This window comes from Scyliorhinus torazame, chromosome 12 (assembly GCF_047496885.1).
Source record: "Scyliorhinus torazame isolate Kashiwa2021f chromosome 12, sScyTor2.1, whole genome shotgun sequence".
Classification (NCBI taxonomy): Eukaryota; Metazoa; Chordata; class Chondrichthyes; order Carcharhiniformes; family Scyliorhinidae; genus Scyliorhinus; species Scyliorhinus torazame.
The window spans coordinates 104,566,923-104,580,405 of NC_092718.1; the positions used below are offsets into that span (position 1 = coordinate 104,566,923).

At 48.9% G+C, this 13,483-nt stretch overlaps 1 protein-coding gene across 1 annotated transcript in view; it reads right to left on the reverse strand.

Moving 5' to 3' along the window:
• Window positions 1–2,366: 2,366 nt before the first annotated feature.
• Window positions 2,367–13,483, reverse strand: part of LOC140386597 (rho guanine nucleotide exchange factor 11-like) — a 64,304-nt gene continuing 53,187 nt past the window's right edge. Inside the window, exons 11-13 of the mRNA XM_072469069.1 lie at window positions 8,653–8,816; window positions 7,187–7,280; window positions 2,367–4,223 (exon numbers count right to left, since the gene is read on the reverse strand). Of these exons, the coding sequence (XP_072325170.1) occupies window positions 4,210–4,223; window positions 7,187–7,280; window positions 8,653–8,816 (272 nt within the window). The 3' untranslated portion in view covers window positions 2,367–4,209. The remainder of the gene's footprint in view (window positions 4,224–7,186; window positions 7,281–8,652; window positions 8,817–13,483) is intronic.

Sequence of the window (13,483 nt, forward strand, 5' to 3'; positions counted from 1 at the left end):
AAAACATTTGGAAGTGTGCGGTGGAAACAATTCCACACTCAAAAAAAGAGACATTAAGAGTTTATTTTAATAAAACTTTTGAAGTTTATTGTTTATATTAAAAAGCCTTTTTTCTGCAATTCCAGCAATGGATTACAGAGGTATAAAATATAGCGACACTTGTTCCCAATCCCAGGCAGTTTAAAGATTGACGTGGCACTGTGTGCAACCTACACGGCTGTGTGGAGATTTGCTATATATCTCCTCACAACCTCCCAAAGTTTTATTTATTAGCATGAATATACTTAGTGACTGCAGAACAACTTTGGTTTTTGTGTGCGCGCGCGTGTGTTTGCGTGTATGTGACAGAGAGAGAGACCTGCAGAATATTCCTAATATCCCACCCGTATTGTGTATGTGTGCTAACATTGGCAGACAAAGCAAAATCTAAAAATCAATAGTATTTTCCTGAAAATATATATATATTATATATAAGACCAGGTGAATCTGCTCCCAATGCAAAGAGATGGGCTGGCAAGTGATTGGCAGTAACTGAAGGTTGGGGAGGGGGTGGGGGGGCGTGGAGGATCTCTCACACACATCCCACAGCAGAGACTGAGAGACAGAAAGACACACCAGAGGGCAGAGAGGATCACACATGGATACACACCCTGCAGCAGAGGGGGCAAGCAGAGACACACTAGAGAGCAGGCGGAGAGTGAGGTGGACACACAGACGAACACACACACTCAGCTAGGCAGACGGGCGGACAAACACAGACGGCCAGGCGGATACCCACACACGCAGGCGGGCAACGGACACCCACACACGCAGACGGGCAGGCGGAGACACAAACACAACACACAGATGGGCGGATGGACACACACGCACAGACGAGCGGGCGGACACACACACACACAGACGGGCGGACACACACACAGACGGGCGGACACACACACAGATGGGCGGACGCACACAGACGGGCGGACGCACACACAGACGGGCGGACGCACACACACACACACAGACGGGCAGATACACGTGCAGACGGGCGGACACACGTGCAGACACACACACACAGACGGGCGGACACACACACAGACGGACGGACGCACACACAGACGGGCGGACGCACACACAGACGGGCGGACGCACACACAGACGGGCGGACGCACACACACACACACAGATGGGCGGGAGGACACACACACACACAGACGGGCGGATACACGTGCAGACGGGCGGACACACGTGCAGACGGGCGGACACACGTGCAGACACACACGCAGACGGGTGGACACACATGCAGGCGGGCGGACACACACGCAGGCGGGCGGACACACACGCAGACGGACAGACACACACGCAGACGGACAGACACACACGCAGACGGACAGACACACACGCAGATGGGCGGACACACGCAGATGGGCGGACACACATGCAGGCGGGCGGACACACACGAAGACGGACACACACACACGCAGACGGGCGGACACATATGCAGACGGGCGGACATTCACACAGACGGGTGGACACACACACTCCACACTGAGAGATGGACAGACATAGACACAGACAAGAGGGACAAACACACACACTACTCACTGAGGAGAGTGCAGGGAATGAGAGAGTGACAGCATCTTCATTGCCAAGAGGCAGGTGGGGCTGTAGGTGTTCAGGTTGCAGGGGGGGTGGTCACATACGGACAGGTCAGATAACCAGCTGAAGAAAGGTTGGAGAATGTGTAAAATTGTGAGGGGACTGGATGAGTGGTAGAGATGGGGAACTGAGTCCAAGGTTGAGAATCTCCCTATCACGGTTAACGTTGAGCACCCTCGGAGCGGGACACACCTGTGGTGTAGTGGGGTGGGGTGGGATTGGGCCTGCGAGACCGTGATTCCTGTGTATGAAGTGGGACAGCGACACTAACAAGTCCGGGAAGGGGGATGAAATACACATAAATCTCAGTTTAAAAACATTGTTCAATTTGCATCTACAGTAGGGGGATGAAGGAAAGCTCAGTAACCTCTCCCCATTGCTCAATTGTTTTGTGAGAATGTGTCTCTCTAATTGACGGGAGTAAGGATGGACTGGGCTGGTCAATCTGAAAGCATTGATTTACATGTTATAGGAGCTGCACAGGTCACAGCCATGTGTTTGGTGTGACTAACATTTCCCCCCCGCGCCCCATTGCCTCCAATATGGGCTCAGTGGCTAGTTTCAATGGTTGATGTAGCACCTGAACACTACTCGGCAAGGCCGGGGGCGGAAATAGGGCAAGGCGGGGGGAGGGGCCAGGCAGGGGGGGGGGGGGGAACAGGGACATGGTCGGGGAGGGGAGACCGGGGCACGGTCGGGGGGGGGGGGGGGAGAGAGTAGGGCAAGGCCGGGGGGAAAGAGAAGGGGTCAGGCCGGGGGAGGGGCCAATGGCAGGGGAGAGGGGGCCAATGGCAGGGGAGAAGGGGCAAGTTCGTGGGGGAATGGGAGCAAAGAGGAGAGATAGAGAGCTTAGGGAGGTGGGGGAAAGAGAGAGACAGCGAGTTGGGGCAGGAAGAGTGTGATGGACACAGGGAGGACACACACGCACGGAGACTGGCACCCAGCTCTCTTGACAAACCCTCCCACTGCTCTGCCAGGGGCTCAGACCATTCACACCAATCCCCCACTTGCAATGCCCAACCCATCTCTTCCCACCACAGGCAGTTTACAGTAAATAAATCCCACTCCCTTCGTGACTTGCCCTGCAACCAAGCCAGACAACTAAGCAGTCGAAGAACTAAATACAGTCTCCGACACTGAACTCTAGGTAAAACAGCAAATTTAAATATAATCTCAGGAAATCAAATCATGAATTTTCCTCTTATCAACACCTCAACATAATAATATTCATAATAGTAAAAAATAATACCCCAATACAAAACTCAGATGCTGTAAAGGCACTGGATATACATGGAAGGATATGAGAAAAATACAAAGTGAAGATTAGAGGAACACAGTCATAATTAAGTTAATGAAACTCCCCCCATCCCCTGCCTTTCTACAGTGTCTTTCTACAATTCGCTTTCGAAGTACAGGCAAGGAGGATGTTTTGTTCCCCTTAGTTTGTGGTTCCCATGATTTTTAGTAGTCAAGATTCCCCCCCCATTCCCACAACACCGCTGGTGGCAGAGTACCGCCACCACCCTCCGGAGTTCCCGGTCTGACAGCAGTAGTTCCGTATTCATATTCCAGTGGGTCACTTCACAACCTCAGGCCGTCCCAGAGCCACCTCGCAGCCAACAAGGCTTTTTTGGTTCCCCCCCACCCCCCTCCCCCACAACCTCCCATTTACGTTCACAGTATTTTCGTGAGGAAACACCAGAACGGTTTTGTGCACTGCCCCCTCCCATGACAGGCAGGTGACAGTGAGCTGCTTGGCACATTTTCGGCATGTTAGTTGCCAGATAAACATTGGTCCCGGATGAGTGGTCATGGCAAATCTTTGGCGTCCACCCGGGAAAGTGGGGGATGGAAGGCGGGTTCTCGGTTTGATGTTTCTGACGGTGCCGCGCTCTCTCACTGCTGGCAGTGTGAGGGGATTAGGAGGGTTCAAGTCCGCTGGAGTGGGACTAGAACCCGCAACCCTCTGACTCGGAGGTGAAGGGGGGAAGTGGGGGGGGGGGGGGGGGGGGGGCGTGGAGAGGGAGTGCATTAACCCATTTAAAAAAGAAAGTGGCTTTTGAAACCATGCGCTTTAGGATGCAGGGGGAGAAGAGTTATTCCCGGCAGGAGAGTGGAGTTGATCTAATGTCTGAGAAACCTTTGACCCTGCGCCCCTACCACCTCCCGCCACCCCCATCCAGGCCCAAGTGGGACTGGGCTCTCGCGTTGCTTTAATAATCCTTCCATTCCAAGCCCCAACCAATGTTCCTCTAATCTTAGACCCTGGCTGCTGCCTGTAATTAAGTGCTTTATATAGAGTTGGCTGCTTGGAGGTCCCTTGGCATGGTTTGAGCGTGGCACTCTACTGTGGTGACAGACAACGGTTGGGGGGGGGGGGGGGGGGGGGATGGAAGGAGTGGAAACAATTGGCACAATAAGCAGAAAACACCCCCCTCCCTTTTCCAAACTTTCCCCAAACACCATCCGTCTCCCCACATCATCAACACAGGGAGGAAGGTCCCGAATGCGGAATTCAAATCAAGTCTTGGAATGGTGCCAGCTGACCACATCAGCGCACTCCCCTCTTCACCACCTCTCACCTGGAAAACAAAGCGGGAAGCAGAGTGAAACTCCGGGAAATCCAGATAGGAGGCCCTGGTGGGCTCACACCTTACCGTGTCGAAGCCTTTTATCCTGTTGCATTTTATATATATATTATACATATATTCCCATCAAGAAAGACTGCACACGCTGGGGCTCCTCTCTAAGAATTAGGGCTGGCCTGAAAAGAGGTCTCCAAGGCCTGAACTGGCCATGATAGGGTAGACCTTAGAGGAGTTTCCACCTGCAGGAGAGACCTGTAAGATAGTCACCAATAGATCCAACTGGGAATTCAGGATAAACTTGATTGAGGTATACAAAATTGTGAGGGGGCCAAGATGGGGATAGGAGGGACCCAATCCCCTTGACAGAGAGTTTGAAAACCAGGAGTCACAGATTCAAGCTAAGTGGCAGAAGGATTAGAGGGGACTTGGGGAAAAATATTTTTACGCAGAGGGTAGTGGGTGTCTGAAATTTGCTGTTTGAGTTGGTGGTGGAGGCAGAGACCCTGAACCCTTTTAAATGATACCTGGATCTGCACCTTAAGTGCAGTAAGCTGAAAGGCTATGGAGTGGTGCAGGAAGGTGGGGGTTAGAAAAGGTACCTGGGTGTTCTCGGGCTGGCATGGACAAGATGGGCTGAATAGCCTCATTCTGTGCTGTAACTTTCTACGGTGAAGAAGGTGTAACTCGCTCTCACAAGGAGTGGCTGAGGTGAACAGTGTCCATGCTTTTAAGGGGAGGCCGGAGGGAGAAAGGAATAGGTGGATTTCGCCGTGATGGGGTGAGGCGAGGAGAGGTGGGAGGAGATTCACGCAGATGACCAGCAACAGCATGGACCCTGCTGCGCCAAATGTGCTGTAAATAGTATGTACTGATCTGAAACATTCATGTTTAGCAGGTAAATTGGCTGTGTCAGGGCGGGGGAGTGGGCATAGGTTGGGTGTTCTTTCCGATGGTTGGTGCGTACTCGATGGGCCGATGGGCCGAATGGCCTCCTTCTGCCCTGTCAGGGTTCTATAGTTCTAGAATTAGTCGTGGTGCTGGAGCAGATTCCAGAGATCGGGAGGGCTGAGGCCGGAGAGGGGTTGAAAACGGGGGATGAGAATTCTCGGAATCAAGTTGTTGCTTGACCAGGAGCAAGTGTAGGTCAGCGAGGTGAAATAACGGGGGGTGCGGAGACAGCAAGTTCAGATCTGAGGGGTGGTGAAGCTGTGGATGACCCTCAGGTTTATGGACAGGAGAATGTGGGAATGCTTTGAAATGGTCAGTTGCAGAGGTAACAAAGGCGGGGATGGGGGTTCGACCAGAGGCGAACTGAGATGGGCGACGGTGAACTTTGCTGAGGAGATGGAAACTTGCGATCTTGATGGCACGGGTATGTGGTCAGAAGCTCATCACGCAATCAAATGTGTCACTGAAGGTTGCAAATAGACTGCCTTAATCTGACTGCTGCCAGGGGAGGGATGCGAGTAGCAGCTGTTTCGGATGTTCCTTCTGTGGACTCTTAATGTGGTTCTTGGTTACAGGACAGACCATAGTCAAGCAGCCATGTGTTAAGAGCACACATAGAACTTACAGTGCCATACAGTGGCCGATGGAGGCCATTCGGCCCATCGAGTCTGCACCGGCTCTTGGAAAGTGCACCTTACCCAAGCCCACACCATCCTATCCCCGTAACTCCAGCTAACCTTTTTTTGGACACTAAGGGCAATTTAGCATGGCCAATCCACCTAACCTACACATCTTTAGAGTGTGGGAAAAAACCGGAACACCCGGAGGAAATCCACAACTAATGCGAAACACTAGTGTCACAACACCCTGGGCGAGTCAGTTCCAGTCCCCTCGACCCGGGGTCGCAACTTTTGTGAATTAACAAATAATTCTTGTTAACTTAGAGATTTTGGCCCTGGACTGCTGCAATGAAATGCATTCACCAGGTTTATAAGTAAAAACGTTAACAAACTATTTATTAATAACAAGAAGATGAATATATGAAGTAATAATAGATCTAACAATCTATCTAATCCCAAAACCCACCCTCCACCCAGAGACACACACACATGCATACACAATGACGTAAATGGAGCGGAAAGGTTTAAACTGAAAAAGGGATTAATAGGTATGAGATTGTTCTTTGCTGCTGACGTAGCTCTTTGCAGCCAGCGATCTCTTAATTATGTATCCAATCTGAAGCTGTAGTTGCAGAAAGCTCTCTAAATTAGCAGGTAGAGAGAGACAGAAAGATTCAAAGCTGCCTCGTGCCTGGATCTTTTCACATCACACCCCCAAAACAATATGGCACTCTTCACAAAATCCGCCCTTCTGGAACTTTCTGCCTGGTCCCACCAATCACAGGCCCCAATAGGAAATTGTACACCACCAATTGGCTGCATGACAAGTCTATCAAATCATCATCACTGATTCTGCCACAGGACCTGAAGGGGATGTCTTGGCTTGGTCCATCACGTTAAGGGGTTACGACTCTGCGTAACATCAGAAGCTTAAACAGAAATCCCAGATAGTGTAGCAACATCAGCTTAACCAGAAGACAGGCAGCAGGGCGGGGATAAAAAGAACACACGGCAGACAAAAAAGGTTTTATAATAGTATCTTAACACGAGGCTATTCCAAAACCCAGAAGGAAAACTTGAAACGCCTATCCTCAACTGTGTTTTGCAGTTTGATATCACGTGAGGAAAGGTGTGAAGACTGGTGAAGGATGTCCCAGACATTTTAGTGATGTTAAACAAAATAAATGTTTATTAATCAGTAAAACACACAAGATAGTCAACTAGAAATACATTTAACTACCTTAATGGCTATGCACAGGATCTTTAAATTTATCCAGCTCAAAATCCTGCTATTTTCATAACGTCAGAGCTAAACCTCCCCAAACACCGTCCCATGTTTTAAAAACTATAGGAGAATGTGGGAGATGGCATTGGCGTCACTTTACTCACCTGCTACCTGCCTGCAGTTTCCTGGTGAGTGGCGCGGTGCCATCGTCAGGTTAACCAATGCCTGCCGCAGCCGGTGATAGTCCTCTTCCATTGCCTAGGGACCAGAGAGGGAGAGAATCGATCCATGACGAGATATCTCAAGCATTTCTATGGCAATCTGTATTTGCGTAGAGGCTTGAGCAAAGCCCCTCCACAAGGCAAAGACTGACACCGAAGGTGGTGAAGGGATATCAGGAGCCGTACCAGAAGCTTGGTTAAAAAAGTTGGTGATGAGGAGTGTCTTAACAAGGAGCAGTGTCTTAACAAGGAGCACAGAGAGAAGCAGGGAGATTTAGGGACATCTGGGAAGGATTAGGGAGATTTGGGAAGGATTAAGGAGGTTTGGGAAGGATTAGGGATGTGTGGGGATGTTCAGGTAGGTTCGGTAGGTTTTGGGGAGGGTGGGAATTCTGCAGAGCTTGAGGCCCAGGCAGCTCAAAGGCTTGTAGGGCCAGAGGAGGTTAGAGATAGGGGAGGAATGTAGTGGCTGGAGGAGGGTACCATGATGGTACTGTTGTAATGTTGGAAATGCAACCCGTCCGACAGTGTTGTGCTCCCTCAGTACTGACCCTCTGACAGTGCAGCGCTCCCTCAGTACTGACCCTCTGACAGTGCAGCACTCCCTCAGTACTGACCCTATGACAGAGCAGCGCTCCCTCAGTACTGACCCTCTGACAGTGCAGCACTCCATCAGTACTGACCCTATGACAGAGCAGCGCTCCCTCAGTACTGACCCTCTGACAGTGCTGCCCTCCTTCAGCACTGAAACTGTGACAGTGCAGTGCTTCCTCAGCACTGACCCTCTGACAGTGCAGCACTCCCTCAGTACTGACCCTCTCAAAGTGCAGCGCTCCCTCAGTACTGACCTTTTGACTGTGCAGCACTCCCTCAGTACTGACCCTCTGACAGTGCAGCACTCCCTCAGTACTGACCCTCTGACAGTGCAGCTCTCCCCCAGTACTGACCCTCTGACAGTGCAGCACTCCCTCAGTACTGACCCTCTGACAGTGCAGCACTCCCTCAGTACTGACCCTCTGACAGTGCAGCACTCCCTCAGTACTGACCCTCTGACAGTGCAGCACTCCCTCAGTACTGACTCTCTGACAGTGCAGCACTCCCTCAGTACTGACCGTCTGACAGTGCAGCACTCCCTCAGTACTGACTCTCTGACAGTGCAGCACTCCCTCAGTACTGACCTTTTGACTGTGCAGCACTCCCTCAGTACTGACCCTCTGACAGTGCAGCATTCCCTCAGTACTGACCCTTCGACAGTGCAGCACCCCCTCAGTACTGACCTTTTGACTGTGCAATGCTTCCTCAGTACTGCAAGGGGAGGGAGGAGGTTAGGGTTGTCGAGGGAACGGTTGGGGAGATTAAGGGAGCAGGGAGGTGGGGGATCGGGCAGTCACCCTTTTCTGGCCTCTCACCTTTAGATGCTGAATCTTGACCAGGAGGCTGTTCATTTTCCGTTCCATCTCCTCCGCCTGCTCCAGGGACAGGGTGACTGGGGTGCTGCAGGACTCCATCTCACCCCCGTTCGCAGTGGCGCCCCCTGGACCCGGAAACTGGGGTTGTGTGTGAAAGTCCTCAGCTGTGGATCAGAGTAACAAGAAACACAGTATCTGAAAGGAGGCCATTCAGTCCAGCTGCAACCTAATCGATGTTTCATAAAGGTTTAGCGTCACTTCCTCGATTTATAAAGCGTAATCGCAACAAGCCACGATCCAGCCACACCTGAGCTGTGACAGGCCTTTAAGCTTACATTTTCTCTCTCTTGATTCTTTCACGGGGATGTGGGTGTCGCCAACAATGGCGGTATTTGCTGTCCATTCCTAATTGCCCATGGTACTGAGTGTCTCGTTGGGCCATTCCAGAGGGCAGTTTAAGAGCCGACCACATTGCTGTGGATTGGGTGTCACGTGGAGGGCCAGACCAGGTAAGGAGGGCAGGGAAATGAGTGAAGCAGATGGTATTTTCAACAATCGATGATGTCGCCATGGGCGCCATTCCTGAGATGGGGTTTAGATTTCCAGATTTTATTAACCAAATTTACATTCCACCAGCTGCTGTGGTGGCATTCAAACCCTGACCCACCCCGCACCTCTCACACCTTAATGATCAGCGAGTCGGTGGTTGACACTGCTGCCTCACAGCGCCAGGGACCCGGGTTCAATTCCGGCCTTGGGTGTGGCTGTGTGGAGTTTGTACATTCTCCCTGTGTCTGCGTGGGTTTCCTCCAGGTGGTCCGGTTTCCTCCTCCTCTCAGTTCACTGTCGTTCACAAATCAGTCTCCCCTTCTCTCTCCTTCCACATCCTCCTCCCTCCCATGGTGTTCCGGTATCATCCCCCCCCCCCCCGACTTCCTGCCCCCTTTGTCCCTCCCCCAACATCCCGCCCCTTCTCTCCCCCTGACATTCCACCTCCTTTCCCCTCCCTCGACATTCCACCCTTTTCTCCCTCCCGCAGACATCATGGCTCCTTTTCCTGATCCCGCTGTCTGAAACCCCCCATGCCGTACTATCCCACGGTCAGAATCATCCAATAGAATCATAAAATCCCGAGTGCAGATGGAGACCATTCGGCCCATCGAGTTTGCACTGACCTCTCAAAAGACCACCCTGCCTGGGTCCAATCCTCCACCCTATCCCTGTAACCCCACCCAACCATTAGACACGAAGGGCAATTTAACATGGCCAATCCACTTAACTTGCACATCTTTGGACTGTGGGAGGAAACCAGAGCACCCAGAGGAAACCTACACGGATATGGGGAGAAAGTGAAAACTCCACATAGTCACCCGAGGCCGGAGCCGAACCCGGTTCGCTGACGCCGTGAGGCAGCAGTGCTAACCGCTGTGGCACCGTTCCGTTTAAGCAGTATTTCTCAACTCGAGTAATTAATAAACAAACTGTTAAAACACAAATAGAATCCTGTTCTCTAGTTTTTCTTGTCTTTTTAAAAAAAATTTTGAGTACCCAATTCATTTTTTCCAATTAAGGGGCAATTTAACGTGGCCAATCCACCTAGCCTGCACATCTTTGGGTTGTGGGGGTGAAACCCACGCAAACACGGGGAGAATGTGCAAACTCCACACGGACAGTGGCCCAGTGCCGGGATCGAACATGGGACCTCGGCGCAGTGATGCAGCAGTGCCAACCACTGCGCCACCGTTCTGCCCCCTCTAGTTTTTCTTATAGGAACAGGAATAGGCCAATCAGCCTCTCGAGCCTGACCTGCCATTGCATAAGATCATGGCTGGTCAGTGACCTATCTCTATATACCTGCGTTTGGCCCACATTCCTTAATATCTTTCTTTCGCAAAAATCTATTTATCTTAGGTTTTGATTAGCAACTGATCTAGCTTCAACTGCTGTTTGTGGGAGAGACTTCTAAACCGCTGCCCCTTTTGAGTAAAGAAATGGTTCCTAACATCTCTCCTGAACGGTCTATCCCTAATTTGTAAACTATGCCGCCTAATTTTAGAATCTCCAACCAGTAGAGATCATTATCCCTGTTAATATCTTGAAGACTTGAATCTGATTATCTTTAACCTTCTAAATTCGGGCAGCATGGTGGCACAGTGGGTTAGCCTTGCTGCCTCACGGCTCCGAGGTCCCAGGTTCGATCCCGGCTCTGGGTCACTGTCCGTGTGGAGTTTGCACATTCCCCCTGTGTCTGCGTGGGTTTCACCCCCACAACCCAAAGATGTGCAGGTTAGGTGGATTGGCCATGCTAAATTGCCCCTTAATTGGAAAAAATGAATTGGGTACTGCAAATTTATTTTTAAAAACCTTCTAAATTCTAGTGAAAGCAGGTTTAATTTGTGTAATCTCTCCTTGTAACTTAACCCCTATAGAACAGGTATCATTTTTGTAAACCTACGTTGCACTCCCTCCAAGGCCGATATATCCCTTGTGTCATGTGAGAATACTTTTAAGAAATGGGTGTTTTTATAGAATACCTGTAGTGGATGCACCTTTAAGAAATGGATGTTTATTACTGCAGTGATGTCAGAGTGTGGTGGAGCTGGGCTGTCTGTCAGCTTTTAGTTTCACGTTGAGAAAAGCTTGGTTGTGTCTGTGTTTTTTTGGTTTCGTTTCAGTGTTGGAGCTGCAGTCAGCCAGAGAAGGTGTAATGTTGTTCTCTCTGCCATGTAAAGACTATCTCTTGATCATTTGGTGAATTCAGAGTGATAACTGTTCTCAGTAGTGAATTTAAACCTGATGTGCTTCTGTGATTAAAAGTTTTTTAAAAAGTCTTATGGATGTTAAAAGGAAAGTTTAAGTATTACTTAGAATGTTGTATTCTTTGGGGGTTGTATTTGAATTGATGGTTGCAAAGATGGTTCCTGTGTTTTAAAAAGGTTAACGTGAGTTCATAGAATAAACATTGTTTTGCTTTAAAAAATACTTTCGATTTCTGCTGTACCACACCTATAGAGTGGGCCATGTGCTCCCCATACCACAATCTAGTAAAAGTTGTGAGTCAGGTGAACTCCATGATACACTTTGGGATTCTCTAAACCTTGGCCCATAACAAATTGGGAGCTCGTCTGGGATAAAAGTCTATCGATTGGATTGGCTTAGTGAACTTAAAGACAGTGAGGGGTGAGCATATTGTGGTTGCTTTTCAGCTGTGGCATTTCAGTTTAAGTAGGGAGTGTGTGTTCTGGACAATGGTTCTTTCAGAGGCTCTTAAGTTTTTGGGGGTGGAAATGGTCACACGCACTACCTTACGGACAGAGACTAAAAACCGACTTTTCGATTTGGCAAAAACATTGCAGTTAACATTACCTGACAGAACGCGAAAAGATGAGGTACTTACGGCAGTAGCTGAGCATTTAAAATTGCCCGAGATACAGTCTGACCCATTGGAAATGGCAAAGATCCAGTTGCAGATTAAGCAACTTGAACATGAAAAAGAATTAAAACAGCTTGAATACGCAATGAGTGAAAAAGAAAGAATGGCCCGAGCAGAACAAACAGAAAGAGAGATACAGATCAGGGAAAAAGAGAGAGAGGAAAGGGAAAAAGAGAGAGTTTGAACTTCAGAAAATGGCCATGAAACATGACAATCAGTAAAAATTGGCGGACATAAAGGGAAACAGACAGTTGGATGATAGTGACGAGGATAGTGAGAAAGAGTGTCATAGTCGAAGGCTTGGTGGGGATCTATTTAAATATGTCCAAGCATTGCCAAGGTTTAATGAGGAGGAGGTAGAAGACTTTTTCATTTCATTTGAGAAGGTAGCTAAACAAATGAAATGGCCACAGGACATGTGGATATTACTGATTCAAAAAAAGTTGGTAGGTAGGGCTAGTGAAGTGTTTGCATCACTACCAGAGGTGGTATCTGGGACGTATGAGGTGGTGAAAAAATCCATCTTAGGTGCAGATGAACTAGTGCCTGAAGCCTACAGACAAAGGTTTAGAAATTTAAGGAAAGAATTTGGTCAAACATACATGGAGTTTGAAAGGATCAAACAGAGTAATTTTGATAGGTGGATAAGGGCTTTGAAAATAGACCAAACGTATGAAGCTCTCAGAGAAATTATACTTTTGGAGTTTAAAAATTCAATTCCTGATGTAGTGACAACTCATGTGGAAGAGCAGAGGGTTAAAACTGCGAGATTAGCAGCAGAAATGGCAGATGATTATGAATTAGTTCATAAATCAAAGTCTGGTTTCCGACATCAGTTTCAGCCGGTGAGGGATAGAAATTGGGGACATGAGAAATAATCAAGTGATAGAGGCAAAGGAGATCTGATGGGAGATAATAAGGAGAGTGTACCTCAGATTAAAAAAGAAATCCAGGAGGGTGGAAAAGAAATGAAAAGTTTCAAATGTTTTCACTAATAAACTAGGCCATGTAAACAGTGTTGGTGGTTGAAGAAAAGCACTGGGAAGGCTGATGTGGTAAAACATGATAAGACAGTGGGGTTTGTTAAAGTGGTAAAGGAAAGCCCAAGTGAAGCGAAGGAGGTGCAAAAGATTGTACAGCCTGATCAAGAGGTGATTGATAAGATGGTGCCAGATGTCTTTAAAGAATTTACTTATGTGGGTAAAGTTTAGTCATGTATATCAGAGGAGTAGGTAAAGAAGTCACAATTTTAAGGATACAGGAGCTCGTCAATCTTTAATGGTGAGATGAGGAGTTATGTAGTTTGGGAAGAATATTGCCAGAAAAGGTGGTATTATGTGGAATTCAGGGTGAGAGGAGTAGCGTTCCATTATATAAGGTAAGGTTGGAAAGTCCAGT